The sequence below is a fragment of the Lipotes vexillifer genome, unplaced genomic scaffold (genome assembly GCF_000442215.2).
Source record: "Lipotes vexillifer unplaced genomic scaffold, Lipotes_vexillifer_v1.1 scaffold536, whole genome shotgun sequence".
Taxonomy (NCBI): domain Eukaryota; kingdom Metazoa; phylum Chordata; class Mammalia; order Artiodactyla; family Lipotidae; genus Lipotes; species Lipotes vexillifer.
The window spans coordinates 1,130,963-1,154,300 of NW_006775074.1; the positions used below are offsets into that span (position 1 = coordinate 1,130,963).

The 23,338-nt window shown below is 37.2% G+C and overlaps 1 protein-coding gene across 1 annotated transcript in view; it reads right to left on the minus strand.

The window, feature by feature from the left end:
- HEPHL1 (hephaestin like 1) overlaps window positions 1-23,338 on the minus strand; it is a 105,967-nt gene that overhangs the window by 62,380 nt on the left and 20,249 nt on the right. Inside the window, exons 3-5 of the mRNA XM_007449646.1 lie at window positions 14,853-15,065; window positions 14,047-14,226; window positions 9,032-9,286 (exon numbers count right to left, since the gene is read on the minus strand). Coding sequence (XP_007449708.1) covers window positions 9,032-9,286; window positions 14,047-14,226; window positions 14,853-15,065 — 648 coding nt within the window. The remainder of the gene's footprint in view (window positions 1-9,031; window positions 9,287-14,046; window positions 14,227-14,852; window positions 15,066-23,338) is intronic.

Consider the following 23,338-nt stretch of genomic DNA (forward strand, 5'->3'; position numbering starts at 1 on the left):
ACAGGGCCGTAAACAAAGTTAAAAGTAAAAAATAAACAGTGGGTAGGGGGGATATTTTAGCACATATGACAAAAGATTAATATGTAAATACCTTTGATAAATAAGAAAGAAAAAAGTAAATATCCCAATAGAAAATGTGCAAGGACATTTATAGGTTATTCACAGAAGAAATACTACTGACCCATGAACAAATGAAGAAAAAAGAAAAGTTCAACCTTAATAGTAATCAAGTGATACTGTTGTTCATTTATGAGATTGGTAAAGACTAGAAAGACTAGTAATTATCAGTGTTGTCAGATGAACAGGGAAAAGGGAATGCTCACACACTATGAGTGAAGAGTAACAATTTCTAAAGGAGAATTTGGCCATATATGTCCATAGCTTAAAAAAAATTAAACTCTTCAACCCAGGAATTCTAAATCTAGTAGTTTTCCCAAGGAAATGTCAGACACAGTACAAACATTTCTATAAATTGATGTTTATGAGTGTTTAGCAAAAAATAGGGAAGATATAAGTATTAATAAAGACTGTCGGTTAAGTAAATTGTAATCTCCTTACAAAGGACACTGGAAGGATTAACAACGATGTAGTGGATCTATATTCACTGACATATAAATTTATTTCTGGTATATTAACAAGTGGAAAAAGTAAGCTACTGAGCAGTATTAATAGATTGATTTCATTTTATAGATAACATAAGCATTTATATATTAAGGTCTAGAAAATAGGAAGGATATTCATCAAAATGTGACACCATTATCTCTAGAGGTAATTACTAATTTTAAAATTGAATTATACGTATCTCCTAATTTTTAAACATTTTTTTCTGAGGCTATGGACAATTTAGGAAACACTGTATTTCAGTAACGTATTCCAGCTTATGTCCACAACTACTGGCCACATTTAGCAATCTTACTAATCTCAAATGGCTGCTAATGCCTTGATTAGTTTCTTCTCAGATTTAGGGATCGTGTGTGGAGAACACTTACGATTTACCCTTTTAGGGAGTTTCAGGTATACCACACAGTATTGTTGACTGTAGTCACCATGGGGTATATTAGATCTCCAGAACCCATTCATCTTGCATAACTGAAACTCTGTATTCTTTGAGCTCTCAAGTGTTCTCACCACCACCACAACAAAAATGTTTAACTACGTGAGGTAATAGATATGTTAATTAGCTTGAGTGTAAGGTAATCGAACCTTACAAGTATAGCAAAATATCAAGTTGTACCTCTTAAATATATACAAATCCTATTTGTCAATTATACCTCAATAAAGCTGGGGGTAGGAGCAGGTAAGAATAGTAACCTTGTCTTGTTCATCTTTGTCTTCCCAGGAGTGTCTTATACATATTAACTGAGCAGCTCAACATTTGCTGAATTGAATTTAACTGGAATAACCCAATGGACAAATGTGAGGTTTACTTAAGGTTGATGGGAACAAAAATGTGTTATGAAAGCAGCCCTGAAGAGCTGCATCCCTGACCTCATAGTGACTGTGTGTAGTTAGTATCCAAGTGGAATCACACATTATTTCTTCTATGTTTATCCCATTGACACATTTTCTTTTTATATTCTTATTTTCACCAAGTTTTAGGCCAGACTTTTAATATGTCATAACTCTAATGTTGCCAATGCTTCTTAACTGGCATCCAGTAGCCAGAGTCTCTCCATTGTGTCCTTTCTGCACACAGACATCATATTTATCTTCCTAAACCACTGCACTGATTATGTCACTAGTGTGCCTAAGGATCTAGAAGGACTTGCTCTTGCCTTCTAGACAATCCTTAGTCTTGCCATTCAAAGATGCTTGCCTGGGGCCCAATCTGCCTCTCTAAGGCTTCTCCTTCATCACTCCTCTGACATAAGCCTAAGGTCCAGCTAAGTAAAGACCTATTCCCAAGGAACCTGAACCAAATCATTCAACAGGTCTTTGTCGACAAATGTTTATCATTAATCTTTCATAGGATTTTGTACCTATCATTGCATTGTGTCTCAATATAAGGAAGAATGTTCTCACAGAGCAGCCCAGAGATGAAACAAGCTGCTACAATTACTAGGTTGGGATTACATATACACACTACTATATATAAAATAGGTAATCAACAAGGACCTACTGTATAGCACAGGGAACTATACTCAATACTCTGTAATAACCTATATAGGAAAAGAATCTGAAAAAGAATAGATATAAGAATATGTATAACTGATTTTCTTTTTGCGGGGAAGATGGCGGAAGAGTAAGACGCGGAGATCACCTTCCTCCCCACAGATACACCAGAAATACATCTACACGTGGAACAACTCCTACAGAACACCTATTGAACGCTGGCAGAAGACCTCAGACCTCCCAAAAGGCAAGAAATCCCCCCACGTACCTGGGTAGGGCAAAAGAAAAAAGAATAAACAGAGACAAAAGGATAGGGACGTGTCCTGCACCAGCGGGAGGGAGCTGTGATGGAGGAAAGGTCTCCACACACTAGGAAGCCCCTTCGCGGGCGGAGACTGCGGGAGGCGGAGCGGGGAGCTTCGGAGCCGCGGGGGAGAGCGCAGCAACAGGGGCGCGGAGGGCAAAGCGGGGAGATTCCCGCACAGAGGAGCGGTGCCGACCGGCTCTCACCAGCCCGAGAGGCTTGTGTGCTCGCCCGCCGGAGCGGGCGGGGCTGCGCAGGGAGAGGACTGGGGTTGGCGCCGTGAACACAGCCTGCAGGGGGTTAGTGCGCCACGGCTGGCCGGGAGGGAGTCCAGGGAAAGTCTGGACCTGCTGAAGAGTCAAGAGACTTTCTTCCCTCTTTGTTTCCTGGTGCGCGAGGAGAGGGGATTAAGAGCGCTGCTTAAAGGGGCTCCAGAGACGGGCGCGAGCCGCGGCTAAAAGCGCGGACCCCAGAGACGGGCATGAGACGCTAAGGCTGCTGCTGCCGCCGCCAAGAAGCCTGTGTGCGAGCACAGGTCACTATCCACACCCCCCTTCCGGGGAGCCTGTGCAGCCCGCCACTGCCCAGGTGCCGGGATCCAGGGACAACTCCCCCGGGAAAACGCACGAGCCTCAGGCTGGTGCAACGTCACTCCGGCCTCTGCCGCCTTAGGCTCGCCCTGCACTCCGTGACCCTCCCTACCCCCGGCCTCAGTGAGCCAGAGCCTCCGAATCAGCAGCTCCTTTAACCCCGTCCTGTCTGAGCAAAGAACAGACGCCCTCCGGCGACCTACACACACAGGCGGGGCCAAATCCAAAGCTGAGCCCCTGGGAGCTGTGCGAACACAGAAGAGAAAGGGAAATTTCTCCCAGCAGCCTCAGAAGCAGCGGATTAAAGCTGCACAATCAACTTGATGTACCCTGCATCTGTGGAATACCTGAATAGACAACGAATCATCCCAAATTAAGGAGCCGTGTGGATAAAAGGCTTTTGGTGCTGCAGCCAGGAGTTAGTGCTGTGCCTCTGAGGTGAGAGAGCCAACTTCAGGACACTAGTCCACAAGAGACCTCCCAGCTGCACATAATATCAAACGGCAAAAATCTCCCAGAGATCTCCATCTCAACACCAGCACCCAGCTTCACTCAACGACCAGCAAGCTACAGTGCTGGACATCCTATGCCAAACAACTAAGACAGGAACACAACCCCACCCATTAGCAGAGAGGCTGCCCAAAATCATAATAAGTCGACAGACCCCCCCAACCACCCCACCAGACGTGGACCTTCCCACCAGAAAGACAAGATCCAGCCTCATCCACCAGAACACAGGCACTAGTCCCCTCCACCAGGAAGCCTACACAACCCACTGAACCAATCTTAGCCACTGGGGACAGATACCAAAAACAACAGGAACTATGAACCTGCAGCCTGCAAAAAGGAGACCCCAAACACAGTAAGATATGCAAAATGAGAAGACAGAAAAACACACAGCAGTTGAAGGACCAAGATAAAAACCCACCAGACCTAACAAATGAAGAGGAAATAGGCAGTCTACCTGAAAAAGAATTCAGAATAATGATAGTAAAGATGATCCAAAATCTTGGAAATAGAATGGACAAAATGCAAGAAGCAGTTAACAAGGACCTAGAAGAAATAAAGATGAAACAGACAATGATGAACAACACAATAAATGAAATGAAAAATACTCTAGATGGGATCAATAGCAGAATAAATGAGGCAGAAGAACGGATAAGTGACCTGGAAGATAAAATAGTGGAAATAACTACTGCAGAGCAGAATAAAGAAAAAAGAATGAAAAGAACTGAGGACAGTCTCAGAGACCTCTGGGACAACATTAAACGCACCAACATTCGAATTATAGGGGTTCCAGAAGAAGAAGAGAAAAAGAAAGGGACTGAGAAAATATTTGAAGAGATTATAGTTGAAAACTTCCCTAATATGGGAAAGGAAATCGTTAATCAAGTCCAGGAAGCACAGAGAGTCCCATACAGGATAAATTCAAGGAGAAATACGCCAAGACACATATTAATCAAACTGTCAAAAACTAAATACAAAGAAAGCATATTAAAAGCAGCAAGGGAAAAACAACAAATAACACACAAGGGAATCCCCATAAGGTTAACAGCTGATCTCTCAGCAGAAACTCTACAAGCCAGAAGGGAGTGGCAGGACATACTGAAAGTGATGAAGGAGAAAAACCTGCAACCAAGATTACTCTACCCAGCAAGGATCTCATTCAGATTTGATGGAGAAATTAAAACCTTTACAGACAAGCAAAAGCTGAGAGAGTTCAGCACCACCAAACCAGCTTTACAACAAATGCTAAAGGAACTGCTCTAGACAAAAACACAAGAGAAGGAAAAGACCTATAATAACGAACCCAAAACAATTAAGAAAATGGGAATAGGAACATACATATCAATAATTACCTTAAATGTAAATGGACTAAATGCTCCCACCAAAAGACACAGATTGGCTGAATGGATACAAAAACAAAACGCACATATTTGCTGTCTACAAGAGACCCACTTCAGACCTAGGGACACATACAGACTGAAAGTAAGGGGATGGAAAAAGGAATTTCATGCAAATGGACACCAAAAGAAAGCTGGAGTAGCAATTCTCATATCAGACAAAATAGACTTTAAAATAAAGACTATTAGAAGAGACAAAGAAGGACACTACATAATGATCAAGGGATCGATCCAAGAAGAAGATATAACAATTGTAAATATTTATGCACCCAACATAGGATATACTAACAATACATACATAAGGCAAATGTATGTTTGCCTTATACATAAGGCAAATACTAACAGCCATAAAAGGGGAAATCAACAGTAACACATTCATAGTAGGGGACTTTAACACCCCACTTTCACCAATGGACACATCATCCAAAATGAAAATAAAGAAGGAAACACAAGCTTGAAATGATACATTAAACAAGATGGACTTAATGGATATTTATAGGACATTCCATCCAAAAACAGCAGAATACACATTTTTCTCTAGTGCTCATGGAACATTCTCCAGGATAGATCATATCTTGGGTCACAAATCAAGCCTTGGTAAATTTAAGAAAATTGAAATTGTATCAAGTATCTTTTCCGACCACAACGCCATGAGACTAGATATCAATTATAGGAAAAGATCTGTAAAAAATACAAACACATGTATCAAACATTTAGAGAAGAGCTAACACCTATTCTTCTCAAACTCTTCCAAAATATAGCAGAGGGAGGAACACTCCCAAACTCATTCTACGAGGCCACCATCACCTTGATACCAAAACCAGACAAGGATGTCACAAAGAAAGAAAACTACAGGCCAATATCACTGATGAACATAGATGCAAAAATCCTCAACAAAATACTAGCAAACAGAATCCAACAGCACATTAAAAGGATCATACACCATGATCAAGTGGGGTTTATTCCAGGAATGCAAGGATTCTTCAATATACGCAAATCTATCAATGTGATTAACCATATTAACAAATTGAAGGAGAAAAACCATATGATCATCTCAATAGATGCAGAGAAAGCTTTTGACAAAATTCAACACCCATTTATGATAAAAACCCTGCAGAAAGTAGGTGTAGAGGGAACTTTCCTCAATATAATAAAGGCCGTATATGACAAGCCCACAGCCAACATCATCCTCAATGGCGAAAAACTGAAAGCATTTCCACTAAGGTCAGGAACAAGACAAGGTTGCCCACTCTCACCACTCTTATTCAACATAGTTTTGGAAGTTTTAGCCACAGCAATCAGAGAAGAAAAGGAAATAAAAGGAATCCAAATCGGAAAAGAAGAAGTAAAGCTGTCACTGTTTGCAGATGACATGATACTATACATAGAGAATCCTAAAGATGCTACCAGAAAACTACTAGAGCTAATCAATGAATTTGGTAAAGTAGCAGGATACAAAATTAATGCACAGAAATCTCTGGCATTCCTATATACTAATGATGAAAAATCTGAAAGTGAAATCAAGAAAACACTCCCATTTACCATTGCAACAAAAAGAATAAAATATCTAGGAATAAACCTACCTAAGGAGACAAAAGACCTGTATGCAGAAAATTATAAGACACTGATGAAAGAAATTAAAGATGATACAAACAGATGGAGAGATATACCATGTTCTTGGATTGGAAGAATCAACATTGTGAAAATGACTCTACTTCCCAAAGCAATCTATAGATTCAATGCAATCCCTATCAAACTACCACTGGCATTTTTCACAGAACTAGAACAAAAAATTTCACAATTTGTATGGAAACACAAAAGACCCCGAATAGCCAAAGCAATCTTGAGAACAAAAAATGGAGCTGGAGGAATCAGGCTGCCTGACTTCAGACTATACTACAAAGCTACAGTAATCAAGACAGTATGGTACTGGCACAAAAACAGAAAGATAGATCAATGGAATAGGATAGAAAGCCCAGAGATAAACCCATGCACATATGGTCACCTTATCTTTGATAAAGGTGGCAGGAATATACAGTGGAGAAAGGACAGCCTCTTCAATAAGTGGTGCTGGGAAAATTGGATAGGTACATGTAAAAGTATGAGATTAGATCACTCCCTAACACCATACACAAAAATAAGCTCAAAATGGATTAAAGACCTAAATGTAAGGCCAGAAACTATCAAACTCTTAGAGGAAAACATAGGCAGAACACTCTATGACATAAATCACAGCAAGATCCTTCTTGACCCATCTCCTAGAGTAATGGAGATAAAAACAAAAATAAACAAATGGGACCTAATGAAACTTCAAAGCTTTTGCACAGCAAAGGAAACCATAAACAAGACCAAAAGACAGCCCTCAGAATGGGAGAAAATATTTGCAAATGAATCAACTGACAAAGGATTAATCTCTAAAATTTACAGGCAGCTCATGCAGCTCAATAACAAAAAAATAAACAACCCAATCCAAAAATGGGCAGAAGACCTAAATAGACATTTCTCCAAAGAAGATATACAGACTGCCAACAAACACATGAAAGAATGCTCAACATCATTAATCATTAGAGAAATGCAAATCAAAACTACAATGAGATATCATCTCACACCAGTCAGAATGGCCATCATCAAAAAATCTAGAAACAATAAATGCTGGAGAGGGTGTGGAGAAAAGGGAACACTCTTGCACTGCTGGTGGGAATGTGAATTGGTTCAGCCACTATGGAGAACAGTATGGAGGTTCCTTAAAAAACTACAAATAGAACTACCATATGACCCAGCAATCCCACTACTAGGTATATACCCTGAGGAAACCAGAATTCAGAAAGAGTCATGTACCAAAATGTTCATTGCAGCTCTATTTACAATAGCCCGGAGATGGAAACAACCTAAGTGCCCGCCGTCGGATGAATGGATAAAGAAGATGTGGCACATATATACAATGGAATATTACTCAGCCTTAAAAAGAAATGAAACTGAGCTATTTGTAATGAGGTGGATAGAGCTAGAGTCTGTCATACAGAGTGAAGTAAGTCAGAAAGAGAGAGACAAATACCGTATGCTAACACATATATATGGAATTTAAGAAAAAAAATGTCATGAAGAACATAGGGGTGAAACAGGAATAAAGACACAGACCTACTAGAGAATGGACTTGAGGATATGGGGAGGGGGAAGGGTAAACTGTGACAAAACGAGAGAGAGGCATGGACATATCTACACTACCAAACGTAAGGTAGATAGCTAGTGGGAAGCAGCCACATAGCACAGGGAGAGCAGCTCGGTGCTTTGTGACTGCCTGGAGGGGTGGGATAGGGAGGGTGGGAGGGAGGGAGATGCAAGAGGGAAGAGATATGGGAACATATGTATATATATAGCTGATTCATTTTGTTGTGAAGCTGAAACTAACATACCATTGTAAAGCAATTATACTCCAATAAAGATGTTAAAATGAAAAAAAAAAAAGACTATGTATAACTTACTTTGCCGTACACCTGAAACTAACACATTGTAAATCAAATATACCCCAATATAAAATAAAATAAAAATTTAAAAAAGAGATGTCCAAAAGAGAATTCAAGAATTGGATGGGGGATTGGTCCAGATTATCTATAAATTCCTTTTCAGTGCTAAAAATTTATCATTCTATTTACAATTGCCCATGTGTTTTTCCCAATTCATGTTGCTTCCTCTGCCTGGAAAACCTTTTTCCCCTTCTTCATCTATCAAATTCCTAACCTTTATAGGCTCAGATTAGGGACCACCTCCTCAGGAAGCCTCTCTGCTCCAGCAAAGTGATAAAGCACTTAAAGAGCATTTATCATTCTGCCTCAAGTTTTATTCATTTTGTAAATGTCTAACATTTAACTACTAGATTCCAGGTTCATAGAAGGTCTTATCACTTCTTTCAATCACCTCTTACCTGGTTCATAGGGATGTGATTAATAAATACCTGTTGATAAGATGCCAAATAGACATTATACATTTTTCCTGTTTAACATTTAATTAAATATAACATGTACAAGAATCTATTCAACTGCAAGCCCTGAATGAGCACCATTGATTGCGTGGTTTAATTGTACCATTGTAAGCATCTCTACACTGGTCTCTGTCCTTTTTACCTTGAAAGTGATCACTGACTTGGCAGGTTATCATCCACTTCCCAGGATTCTCAACTATCATTTCTGTTGTCAGGAAGGTGGCTGGGAAGAGGTTGACGACATCAGTCCGATGGCCTCTGCTGATGAAGGTGTTACCATAAAAATAGATGGAATGGATGTCTATCTCATTCCCCATTCCAAATAGGTGCCAGGACACCGATTCACCAACACACATATCAGGCTCGGGGAAGTTTCCAAAGAGGTATCCATTGAGCGCTGAAAAACAGAAACACTAGTGGAAGAGATTCCCCTGCAGAGGCGAGCAGATCCAGAAGAAATGGTAACACATGCTCTAGCACACTTGAAAATTAGCACAGATTATTGCTTGTAACGTTTTTGTGCAGAAAGTCATGATTTCTTTGGTAAAATACAGTCCCGGAAAGGAATGAAAAGCATTAGTCTTCTCAAGAGAAAAGCACTCAGTAAAAGTGATCAGCAACATGAAAACAGCCTTCGAGTTGTTATGTGAACACAATGAGATCAGGAGCAAACAAAAGCACTGTTCATACTTCCAGGACAGCTTGGCCACCTCTTACCTCCATCTCTATTTACATATTTACCTTCCCCACCAGATCTGTTCCTTGTAATTAGAAACCCTGTCTTACCTCACAGCGGGAAAGCTGACACATAGTAGCTACTTAAATGACAAAAACATGCAGCAAGAAGAAAAGAAAAAGAACTGATTAGAAGGGACTTATGAGACATGTTACGTTTTTTTGCTATTTCTCCCATCCCCATCCCCTGCCTCTTTAACCGCCAATTTGTTCTCTGGATCTATGAACTTGGTTTTGGGGGTTTTGTTTGTTTGTTTGCTTAGATTCCACATATAAAAGAGGTCTTACAATATTTGCCTTCCGTGTCTGACTTATTTCACTTAGCATAATGCCCTATAAGTCCACCATGCTGTTGCAAATGGCGAGATTTCTTTCTTTTTTATGGCTGAATAATATTCTATTACTATATACCACAATTTCTTTATCCATTCATCCATCAATGGACACTTAGGCTGTTTCCATATATTGGCTATTGTAAATAATGCTGCAATGATCATGGGGAGTTCATATATCTTTTTGAATTAGTGTTTTCATTTTCTTCAGATAAATACCCAGGAGCAGAATTTCTGGATCATATGATAAGCTTATTTTTAGTTTGTTTAAAGAAACTCCATACTGGTTTTCATAGTGGTTGTACAAATTTACACTTGTTATTTCTTCTCTTTTTGATAATAGCCATTCTAACAGGTATGAGGTGATATCTTGTGGGGGTTTTTTGTTTGTTTGTTTTTAATATTTATTTATTTATTTGGCTGTGCCAGGTCTTAGTTGCAATGTGTGGGATCTTTTTTTTTTTTTTTTTCCTTAGTTGCAGCATGCATGTGGGATCTAGTTCCCTGACCAGGGATTGAACCTGGGCCCCCTGCATTGGGAGCTCAGAGTCTTAACCACTGGACCACAGGGAAGTCCCTCTCACTGTGGTTTTGATTTGCATTTCCTGATGAGTAATGATGTTGAGCATCTTTTCACATACCTATTGGCCATCTCTATTTCTTCTTTAGAAATGTATCTATTCAGATCTTCTGCTCATTTTTAAAAAATAAGATTGTTTGGCTTTTTGCTATTGAGTTGTATGAGTTCTTTATATATTTGGATATTAGTTTCTTATCAGATATACAATTTACAAATATTTTCTCCCATTCAGTCAGTTGTCTTTTCATTTCGTTGATGGTTTCCTTTGCTGTGCAGAAGTTTTTAGTTTGATGTAGTCCCACTTGTTTATTTTTGCTTTTGTTGCTTTTGCTTTTGGTGTCAGATTTAAAAAATCATTACCAAGACCTATGTCAAGGAGCTTACCACCTATGTTTTCTTCCAGGAGTTCTAGAATTTCAGATCTTATACTCAAGTCTTTAATCCAATTTGAGTTAATATTTGTGTATGTGTGTAAGACAGTGGTCCAGCTTCATTCTTTTGTATATGGCTGTTCAATTTTCCCAACACCATTTATTGAAGAGACTGTCCTTTTCCGCCTGTATATTCTTACATGGGTTTATTTCAGGGCTCTCTATTCTGTTCCATTGATCTCTGTGTCTGTTTTTATGCCAATATCATACTGTGTTAATTACTATGGTTCTGTAATATCATTTAAAATCAAGGATCACGATGCCTCTAGCTTTGTTCTTTCTCAAGATTGCTTTGGCTATTCAGGGTCTTTTATGTTTCCATACAAATTTTTGGATTGTTCTATTTCTGTAAAAATTACCATTGGGATTTTAATAGAGATTGCATTGTGACTATAGATTGCTTTGGGTAGTATGAACATTTTAACAATATTAATTCATTCAATCCATGGACACAGAATATATTTCCATTTATTTGTGTCTTCTTAAATTTTTTTTATTAATGTCATAATTTTCAATATATGTTTTTTTCACCTCCTTGGTTAAATTTATTCCTAGGTATTTTATTCCTTTTGAGGCAGTTGTAAGTGAGATTGTTTTCATAATTTCTCTTTCTGATAATTCATTATTAGTGTAAAGAACTGCAACAGATTTTTGTGTATTGATTTTATATCCCTCAAATTTACTTAACTTATTCGTTCTAACAGTTTTTTGGAGCCTTTAAGGTTTTCTGTATATAGTATTATGTCATCTGCAAATAATGACAGTTACTTCTTCCTTTCAGATTTGGATGAATTTCTTTCTTTTCCTTCCCTAATTGCTCTGGCTTGGACTTCCAATGCTATGTTGAATAAAAGTGGCAACAGTGCACATCCTTCTCTTGTTCCTGATATTAGAGGTTTAGCTTTCAGGTTTTCACCGTTGAGTATAACATTAGCTGTGGGCTTGTCATATATGGTCTTTATTATGTTGAGGTATGTTCCCTTTATACTCTCTTTGTTAAGAGTTTTTATTATAAATGGATGTTGAATTTTGTCAAATGCTTTCTCTGTGTCTATTGTGATGATCATATGATTTTTATCCATTTTTTACTGTGGTATATCACCTTAATGGATTCGTGGAAGCTGAACCATACTTTCATGGTTAAAATCCAATGGATTAATAAATCCCACTTAATCACAGTGTATGAACCTTTTAATGTATTGTTGAATTTGGCTTGCTGATATTTTGTTGAGGACTTTCGCATCTGTGTTCATCAGGAATATCGGCCTGTATTTTTTCTTTTTCTGTGTGGCATCCTTGTCCACTTTTAGTATCAGCATGATGCTGGCTTCATAAAACATGTTTGGAAGAGTTTCTCCCTCTTCTATTTTTTAGAAGATTTTGGGAAGAATTGGTATTAATTCTTCTTTGAATGTTTGGTGGAATTAACCAGTGAAGCCATCTGTTTCCTGGACTTTTGTTTGTTGGAAGGTTTTTGATTACTGATTCAATCTCCTTGCTAGTATCAGTCTGTCAGATTCTATTTCATCCTGATTCAGTCTTGGTAGGTTGTATGGTTCTTATCCATTTCTTATAGGTTATCCAATTTGTTGCCATATACTTGTTCATAGTAGTCTCTTTTGATCCTTCTTATTTCTGTGGTGTCAATTATAATATCTCATCTTTCATCTCTGATGTTATTTATTTGAGACCTTTCTCTTTTTTTCTTAGTTAGTCTAGTTAAATGTTTGTTAATTTTGTTGATCTTCTCAAAGAACCAGATCTTAGTTTTATTGATGTTTTTTATTGTCTTTTTAGTATCTACTTCACTTATTTCTGCTCTAATCTTTATTTCCTTCCTTCTAGTAACTTTGGGCTTAATTTGTTCTTTTTCTAGTTCTTTGATGTGTAAAGTTAGGTTGCGTACTTGAAACTTTTTTTGTTTCTTGAGGTAGACATTTATCACTATGAACTTTCCTCTTAGAACTGCTTTTGCTGCATCCCATAAATTTTGATACATTACATTTCCATTTTCATTTGTTTCAAGCTTTTTAAAAATTTCTCTTTTGATTGCTTCTTCAATATGTTGGTTGTTCAGTAACATGCTGTTTAATCTCCACATGTTTGTGAATTTTCCAGTTTTCTTCATGTAATTAATTTATAGTTTCACATCATTGTGGTCAGAAAAGATGCTTGATATAATTTCAATCCTCTTAAATTTATTTATTAAGACTTGTTTTATGGCCTAACATATCTATCTTGGAAAATGTTCCATGTGCACTTGAGAAGAATGTGTATCCTGTTGTTTTTCGATGGAATGTTCTATAAGTATCTGCTAAGTCCATCTGATCTAACATATTGTTTAAGGCTAAAGTTTCCTAGCTGATTTTCTTTCTGGATACCAACATTGATATAAGTGAGGTATTAAAGTACTTTACTATTATTGTATTGCTGTCTATTTCTCCCTTTATGTTTGTTAATGTTGCTTTATATATTTAAGCACTTCTGTGTTGGGTGCACAAATATTTTAAATGTTATATATTCTTGTTGGATTGGCCATTATGTAACACCCTTCTTATTACAGTCTTTGTTTTAAAGTCAATTTAAAGTCTGATATAAGTGTAGCTACTCCAACTTTCTTTTGGTTTCCATTTGCATGGAATAGTTTTTTCCATCCCTTCAGTGTCAGTCTACGTGTGTCCTTACAACTAAAGTGTGTCTCTTGTACATAGTATATAGATAGGTTTTTGGTTTTTTGCTGTTGTTGTTTTTTTAACCCATTCAGCCCCTTTATGTCTTTTGAATGGACAATTTAGTCCATTTACATTTAAAGTTATTATTGATAAGTATGTGCTTATTTCCATTTGTTAATTGCTGTCAGTTTTTGTAGTTCCTCTCTGTTCCTTTCTTCTTCTCTTGCTCTCCTTCTTTGTTTTAGGTTCTGACAGGGATTATGTTTCATCACTTTCTTATTATTCTCATTACGAAGTTATAAATCTTGGAAAACTAGGTTTAATGTTTCTGTGTGTTCTGTATCCCATGTAGTGCCAGATACACAAAAGGCAGTCAGTATGTACTTGATAACATGAGAGGCACTCACCGTGCATTTTGTTACTCTTCTGGAAAACAGCATCTTCTTTGTCAACTGAATCAGGGTCGGTGCAGAAATGTCTGATATTTTCCTCAAGGTACCAGCTTTGATTCTCATCCACAAGAGTAAACATTATAACAAACTCTTGATTCACATCAGTCCTTGTCCCTGAATATTTATGCAGGATACCTATTAGGCACATTCAAAAGAGTAAGAAAAAAATTCACAGTGGACTAAATCAAGATGAGTTTTTCTTCCTGCCAATGGTATCAGGTAAGTTTGAAAGACCTACATGTACGAGAGTAACCCACAACATAAAATCAGTGAAAGGCTTTGATGGAAATGATAGAACCACAGAAAACTCATAAAACAGAAATCCTCACAACCACAGACTTGGAAACTTGGCTGTCCTTAAAGGAAATATACTTTATTGACAGAGCACAGATACACTAAATCAATTAATAGGGAATAAAATAGCAAAGTGATTATGTGGGTTAAGTAATAAAGCAAAAGCATTCCTGGTCATTTGACTACATTTTACACTTTCGTATGTGTGGTGTCAGTGTGTATTTTTTTTAAAGCACGTAAGTTTCAGAATGCTATGATTTTTTTAGGCAGAAGCCTGAATTATCGTCCCTGTCATAGATCTTCTATGTTAGAAGAATTTCTTTAACCTTACAGAAAGTTTGGAAGAAGAGGCACACTCTGTGTGAAGCAAGGGAGGTAGGCAAGACGACCTGAAGACTATATACACTTTTCAACACACCTGGGAATAGGCTCCTAGGGCTAGAGAGGGTGGGGAAGAGACGTCTTACCCTCTTTGCACACCAGCAGTGGGCCAATTAGCCCAGAGCAGATGTCCTTAGGGGCATCAATGTGCGAATGGTACACCCAGGTCAGGCAATTTGCATCTGCTGGGGCAGGAGCATATTCTTCTCTCACTGGCCAGACATAGGTATAGTTTTTGCCAGGAGGAACACTGTCATCATCCTTGTTCCTTCCATATGTTCCATCTGGGTACAGGGCTCCTTCCAAGAAAATATAAAACATAGTTAAAATGCAGAGATCACACACTATAGTGGAAAGAGCTAGAGCTTTGAAATCAAACACACATGAATTAAAATTTATTTGCTATGGGACTTGAGGCTAGTTACTTAAATTCTTACTGCCTTTGTTTTGTACCAGTAAAGCTGGAATGTTTATATATACCCCCACAGAGATGTAAGAACTACATGAGGCAGTGTATATGAAGTGTCCTGCACAGAGCCAGATGTTTAATAAATATTCATGAAGACCTCCCATACCAATCAGGAAGACATCAATCTACTTCACTTAACATCAACTGAAGAAGGAAAGGAGAAGCAGCAGAAGAAATAACAAACACTTCTTGGGCACTTACTACACATTCAGCACCTAAATTTGAGACCTGAGAGATTTTAGGTCTCATGAAAAAGATCTGCTGACCTGAAAGCTAAGCAGGTATAGAGGTGAACACTCAGCACCCAGGCTTAAAAATAAAAACAAGGAAAAAAAAGAGCAGAAACCTTAGTGGCCAACACACTATAAGGAATACAGATTTCACAGGTTTAACCTGGACAGGTTACTAAACAAAAAAACAAGTAACATAAACAAATTTGGATGATGGTGGGATCAGAATCCAGAATCCAAATTTGCTACAGTATATTCTCAATAATTTTCAGTTTTCAACAAGAAGAACAACAGCCACAGCAAAATGAGACATGCAAAGAAATAAGAAAGTGTGATCCATACTCAAGGGAAAAAAAGCAGCCAATAGAAACTATCTCTAAGCGCTTCTAGATGTTGAATTCAGCAGATAAAGACTTTAAAGCAGTTATTATAAATATATTCAAGCAACTGAAAGAAGCTATGTTTAAATAATTAAAGGAAAGTAGGACAAATTTTTCAACAAATAGAGAATCTCAATAAGGAGATAAAATTTATACATTAAAAAAAAAGAACCAAGTTGGAGTTTTGGCATTGAAACATACAATAAATGAAATAAAATATTCACTACAGTGGCTTGGCAACAGATTCAAGATGGCAAAAGAGTCAGTGAACTTGAAGAGACATTGACAGAATTATGGTATCTGAAAAACAGAGGGTTAAAAAAAGATTGAAGAAAATAAACAGAACCTCAGAGACCTATGGGACTAAATCAAGTATATTAACATGTGTGTAATGTAGTCTGCTAAAGGAGAGGAGAAAGAAATGGGGGCAGAAAAAAATATGTGAAGAAATAATTGCAGAAATTTTTACCAAGTTTGATGAAAAACATTAACTTACTTACACATTAAAGGAGCACAACAAACCACAAGTAGAATAAATACAAAGAATTAATACACAAATATATTGTTGTCAACTGTTGGGGAAGAAAAAAAGGCAAAGAGAAATGATCACATACTAAGGAGTCCCAACCTGATTAACAGTTGACTTCCCATTTAAATATTTGGTATGAGAAGACAGTGGGATGACATACTAAAAGTGCTAGAGGAAAAATACCAACCAAGAATAATACATCCAGCAAAACTAGCCCTCAAAACAATAAGGCAAAATAAAGATGCTCTAGATAAGCAAAGATAAGTGAGTTTGTTGCTAGCAGACCTGTCTTACAAGCAATACTAAAAGAATCTTTCAGACTAAAAGGAAATAACACCAGAGAATGTGAATCCACAGAAAGAAGTGAAAAGCACCAAAAATAGGAAAAATGGGAGTTAATATAAAAGATTCTATAAATATATTTTTCCTTTTTTATCCTAACTTCTTTAAAATTCATAAGATAATATACAGTTCGAAGTATAACATCACATTGTTGGGTTTACAGAGAGAGAGATGTAATGACAATATAACAAAAATAGCAAAAAAGAGGTGGGTGAGAATGATGCTCTGTTGGAGTAAAGCTTTTATATATTTCCAGAATTAAGTAGGTAAAAAATATGAAGTATATTGTGATATGTTAAAATGCATATTACAATTCATAGGCCAACAAATAAGAAATGAACTCAAAATATATAGTTGAAAAATCAACAGAGAAATATAAATAGTAGATTTTAAAATATTGTTTCACACCAAGGAAGACAGTAAAGGAAGAACAGGGGAATAAAAAAGACAAAATGCATATAGAAAATAATTAGCAAAATAAGTGTAGCTCAAACCAATCAATAATTATTACATTAACCGTGAACGGTCTAAACACTCCAATCAATATGCAGAGATTGTCAAATTGGACAAAGAAGTAACATCCAACTATATGCAGTCTATATTTTAGATTCAAAACACAAATAGAATGAAAGCAAAAGAATGCAAATAGCAACAATATGAGAGCTGAAGTGGCTCTCAATAACAGACAAACTAGATTTTAAGACAAGAAATGTAACGAGAGACAAAGATAGATATCTCATAATGAAAAAAGAGTCAATATATCAGGAAGATAAAACAAATTTAAAGCTATTCATACATAACAAGAGTCTCAAAACACATAAAGCAAAAACTGACATAACTGAAAGGAGAAATACACAACTCAACAGTAATTGTTAGAGATTTCAATACCCTTCTCTAAATAACTGGTAGAAAAACTAGGCAAAAAATCAGCAAGGATATAGAAGACTTCAACAATGCTGTCAAACAATTCAACCTAACTGATACCTATAGAACATTCCACCCAATGACTGCAGAATACACCTTCTTTACAAGGGCACATGGAACATTCTTCAGGATAGAAAGTAAGCTACACATTAAATAAATCTCAATAATTTAAAAGGAATAATACTTCCATCCAAAAACAACAGAATACACTTTCTGCTCAAGTGCACATGGAACATTCTCCTGGATAGAGCACATCTTAGGTCACAAATCAAGCCTAGGTAAATTTAAGAAAATTAAAATCACATCAAGCATCTTTTCCAACCACAATGCTATGAGGCTAGATATCAATTCCAGGAAAAAACTGTAAAAAATACAAACAGATGGAGGCTAAACAATACGCTACTAGACAACCAAGAGATCACTGAAGAAGTCAAAGAGGAAATAAAAAAATACTCAGAAAAAAATGACAATGAAAACATGACGAACCAAAACCTATGGGATGCAATAGAAGCAGCTCTAAGAGGGTAGTTTATAGCAATACAATCTTACCTCAAGAAAAAAGAAAAATATCAAATAAACAACCTAACCTTACACCTAAAGCAATTAGAGAAAGAGGAACAAAAATCCCCAAAGTTAGCAAAAGGAAAGAAAATAAAAATCAGATCAGAAATAAAGGAAAAATAAATGAAGACAACAATAGCAAAGATCAATAAAACTAAAAGCTGGTTCTTTGAGAAGATAAACAAAATTCATAAACCATTAGCCAGACTCATCAAGAAAAAAATGGAGAATACTCAAATCAACAGAATTAGAAATGAAAAAGGAGAACAACTGACACCGCAGAATTACAAAGGATCGTGAGAGACTACTACAAGCAACTATATGCCAATAAAATGGACAACCTGGAAGAAATGGACAAATTCTTAGAAAGGCACAACCTGCCAAGACTGAACCAGGAAGAAATAGAAAACATGAACAGACCAATCACAAGCACTGAGATTGAAACTGTGATTAAAAATCTTCCAACAAACAAAAGCCCAGGGCCAGATGGCTTCACAGGTGAATTCTATCAAACATTTAGAGAAGAGCTAACACCAATCATTCCAGACTCTTCCAAAATATAGCAGAGCGAGGAACACTCCCAAACTCATTCTACAAGGTCACCATCACCCTGACAACAAAACCAAAGATGTCACAAAAAAGAAAACTACAGGCCAATATCATTGATGAACATAGATGCAAAAATCCTCAACAAAATACTAGCAAACAGAATCCAACAACACATTAAAAGGATCATACACCATGATCAAGTGGGGTTTATCCCAGGAATGCAAGGATTCTTCAATATACACAAATCAACCAATGTGATACATCATATTAACCAATTGAAGGATAAAAACCATATGATAATCTCAAAAGATGCAGAGAAGGCTTTTGACAAAATTCAACACCCATTTATGATAAATGGGTGAGCATAGAGGGAACCTACCTCAACATAATATAAGCCATATATGACAAACCCACAGCCAACACCATTCTCAATGGTGAAAAACTGAAAGCATTTCCTCTAAGATCAGGGACAAGACAAGGATATCAACTCTCACCACTATTATTCAACATAGTTTTGGAAGTTTTAGCCACAGCAATCAGAGAAGAAAAGGAAATAAAAGGAAACCAAATTGGAAAAGAAGAACTAAAACTGTCACTGATGCAGATGACATGACACTATACATAGAGAATCCTAAAAATGCTATCAGAAAACTACTAGAGCTAATCAATGAAGTTGGTAAAGTTGCAGGATACAAAATTAATGCACAGAAATCTCTTGCATTCCTATACACTAATGATGAAAAATCTGAAAGAGAAATTAAGGAAACACTCCCATTTACCATTGCAACAAAAAGAATAAAATACCAGGAATAAACCTACCTTAAGAGGCAAAAGACCTGTATGCAGAAAACTATAAGACACTGATGAAAGAAATCAAAGATGATACAAACAGATGGAAAGATATACCATGTTATTGGATTGGAAGAATCAAAATTGTGAAAATTACTATACAACCTAAAGGAATCTACAGATTCAATGCAATCTCTAACAAATTACCAATGGCATTTTTCACAGGACTAGAACAAAATATTTTACAATTTGTATGTAAAAGTCTTTACAAAAGACCCCGAATAGCCAAAGCAATCTTGAGAAAGAAAAACAAAGCTGGAGGAATCAGGCTCCCTGACTTCAGACTATACTACAAAGCTACAGTAATCAAGACAGTATGGTACTGGCACAAAAACAGAAATATACATCAATGGAACAGGATAGAAAGCCCAGAGATAAACCCACACACCTAGGGTCATCTTTGACAAAAGAGGTAAGAATAGACAATGGAGAAAAGATAGCTTCTTCAATAAGTGGTGCTGGGAAAACTATATAGCTACATGTAAAAGAATGAAGTCAGAACACTTCCTAACACCATACACAAAAATAAACTCAGAATGGATCAAAGACCTAAATGTAAGGCCAGACACTATAAAACTCTTAGAGGAAAACATAGGAAGAACACTCTATGACATAAATCACAGCAAGATCTTTTTTGACCCACCTCCTAGAGTAATGGAAATAAAATAAAAAACAAAGAAATGGGACCTAATGAAACTTAAAAGGTTTTGCACAGCAAAGGAAGCCATACACACACACACACAAAAAAAACAACCCACAGAATGGGAGAAAGTATTTGCAAACGAAGATACCAACAAGGGATTAATCTCCAAAATGTACAAACAGCTTATGCAGCTCAATATCAGAAAAACCAAACAATCCAATCAAAGAATGGGAAGAAGATATAAATAGACATTTCTCCAAAGAAGACATATGGATGGCCAAAAAACACATGAAAAGATGCTCAGCATTACTACTTATTAGAGAAATGCAAATTGAAACTACAGTGAGGTGTCACCTCACACCAGTCAGAATGGCCATGATCAAAATGTCTACAAACAATAAATGCTAGAGAGGGTGTGGAGAAAAGGGACCATCCTACACTATTGGTGGCAATGTAAATTGGTGTAGCCACTGTAGAGAAGAGTATGGAGTTTTCTTTAAAAACTAAATATAGAACTACCATATGATCCAGGAATCCCACTCCTGGGCATATATCCGGAGCAAACTATAATTTGAAAAATACATGCACTCCAATGTTCATTGCAGCACTATTTACAATAGCCAGGACATGGAAGCAACCTAAATGTCCATAGACACAGGAATGGATAAAGAAGATGTTGTACATATATACAATGGAATATTACTCAACCATAAAAAAGAATGAAATAATGCCATTTGCAGCAACATGGGTGGAACTAGAGATTATCATACTAAGTGAAGTAAGTCACACGAAGACAAATATAAGATATCACTTACATGTGGAATCTAAAGAAAATGGTAGAAAATTTGAAACTTATTTACAAAACAGAAACAGACTCACAGACTTCAAAAACAAACATATCGTCACTAAAGGGGAAATGTAGAGGGGGGATAAATAATGAGTTTGGGATTAACACATACACAATACTATAGATTAAATAGTTAGTCAACAAGGACCTACTATATAGCACAGGGAATTTTACTCAGTATTCTGTAATAACCTATATGGAAAAAGAATCTGAAAAAGAATGGATATATGTGTATGTATAACTGAATCACTTAGCTGCACACCTGAAACTAACATAACATTGTAAATCAACTACACCCCAATATAAAATAAAGATTAAATTTTTAAAAATCCGGTACCTATCAAATTAAAAACTCTCAAACTAGAATAGACGGGAACTTCCTTCTAAGAGTAATCCACATCTAACATCATGCTTAATGGGAGGGAGACTGCATGCTTTCTTCCTATGACTGGGAACAGGGCAAGAATGTTTGCTCTTGCCACTGTTATTAAATACTGTCCTGAAAGTTCTAGCCAGTGCAATAAGCCAAAGAAAAAGCTAAGTTATACCCATTGGTAAGGAAGAAATAAAACGTTATATTCATAGTGACATGATTCTGTATTTAGAAAATTCCAAGGAACCCTTTAAACATCTATTAATAAACAAGTTTAACAAGATAGTAGGATTCAAGATAAATATATAAAACTCAATTGTATTTCTACACACTAGTAACAAACAATCAAAAATAAAATTACGAAAACTATTCCATTTATAACAGTGTCAGAAAGAATAAGATATTTCTGAATAAATTTAACAAAAGAAATACAAACCTTGTACACTAAAAACTAGACATTGTTTAGAGAAAATAGAAGTCTAGATTCCATGTTCAGATTGAAAGACTCAATATTGTCAAGATGGCAATTCATCTTTTAAATGCAGGTGACAATTTCCCCCCAACTGATTGATAAAACTCAATGCAATCCTAATCAAAACCTGGCTGATGTTTTGTGGGGTTTTTTTGGTAAAAATTAACGAGTTCACCTGATATTTATATAGAAATGCAAAGGACTTAGATTAGCTAAAAAGTCTTGAAGAGCAAAGCTGGAGGATTTATGCTACCCAATTTCAAAACTTACTATAAATTCATAGTAATCAAGACAGTGTGGTGTTTGTGCAAGGGTAAGCACATAGATCAGGGGAACAGAATTGAAAGCCCTGAAATAAACCCTTATACTTATAGTTATTGATTTTCAACTATAGCCTATGAATCATTTATCTTCTACTCCCAGGACCCACAGTCAGTCTCTGGCACCTGGTGGGAGCTCAGTGGAAGTATCATGAAGGTAATGAATTTTACGTGCTAACCTTCACCTACTCAGAACTAACCAAATCTGGGGTCGAGAGGCTTGCTGCACTTCAGATGGAGGAAAAGCACCAAGAACAAAGGGCACTCCTAATCTTGTGTCCATCATCAGAGGTGTCTCCTCTGGCTGCTTAGACAGACCCGTCTATGGCAACTGCCAGGCAAGTTTTGTTGCCTTAGGACAATATTTAATAGCCAGAAGCTCATCCTTGGTGGTAAAGTAAGCTGCATCAGAGTTAGTGGTGCTGTTCCTGGCATGTTCCTCAGAGCCAGTAGTATAGCAGGTTTAACATGATTTGACACATTCCACCTGGTCACGAGCAAGAATAAAATGAAAGATGTGAAAAATACTTCTGAAGACAGAGAAATACTTCCATCTCAAAAGCCTAAGAATGTTGCTTTTAAAAAGAATTTAACTTTAGGGAGTACTCAGGAAACTGTTCTATTGAAGCTATTTAAGTACAAACAAGAAGACAGGGATGGGGGACTTCCCTGGTGGCGCAGTGGTTAAGAATCTGCCTGCCAATGCAGGGGACACAGGTTTGAGCCCTGGTCCGGGAAGATCCAACATGCTGCGGAGCAACTAAGCCTGTGTGCCACAACTACTGAGCCTGCACTCTAGAGCCCTTGAGCCACAACTACTGAGTCCATGTGCCTAGAGCCCGAGCTCTACAACAAGAGAAGCCACCGCAATGAAAAGCCCATGCACTGCAATGAAGAGTAGCCCCCGGGCTTCCCTGGTGGCAAGTGGTTGAGAGTCCACCTGCTGATGCAGGGGACATGGGTTCGTGTCCCGGTCCAGGAAGATCCCACATGCCGCGGAGCGGCTGGGCCTGTGAGCCATGGCCGCTGAACCTGCGCGTCCGGAGCCTGTGCTCCGCAACGGGAGAGGCCACAACAGTGAGAG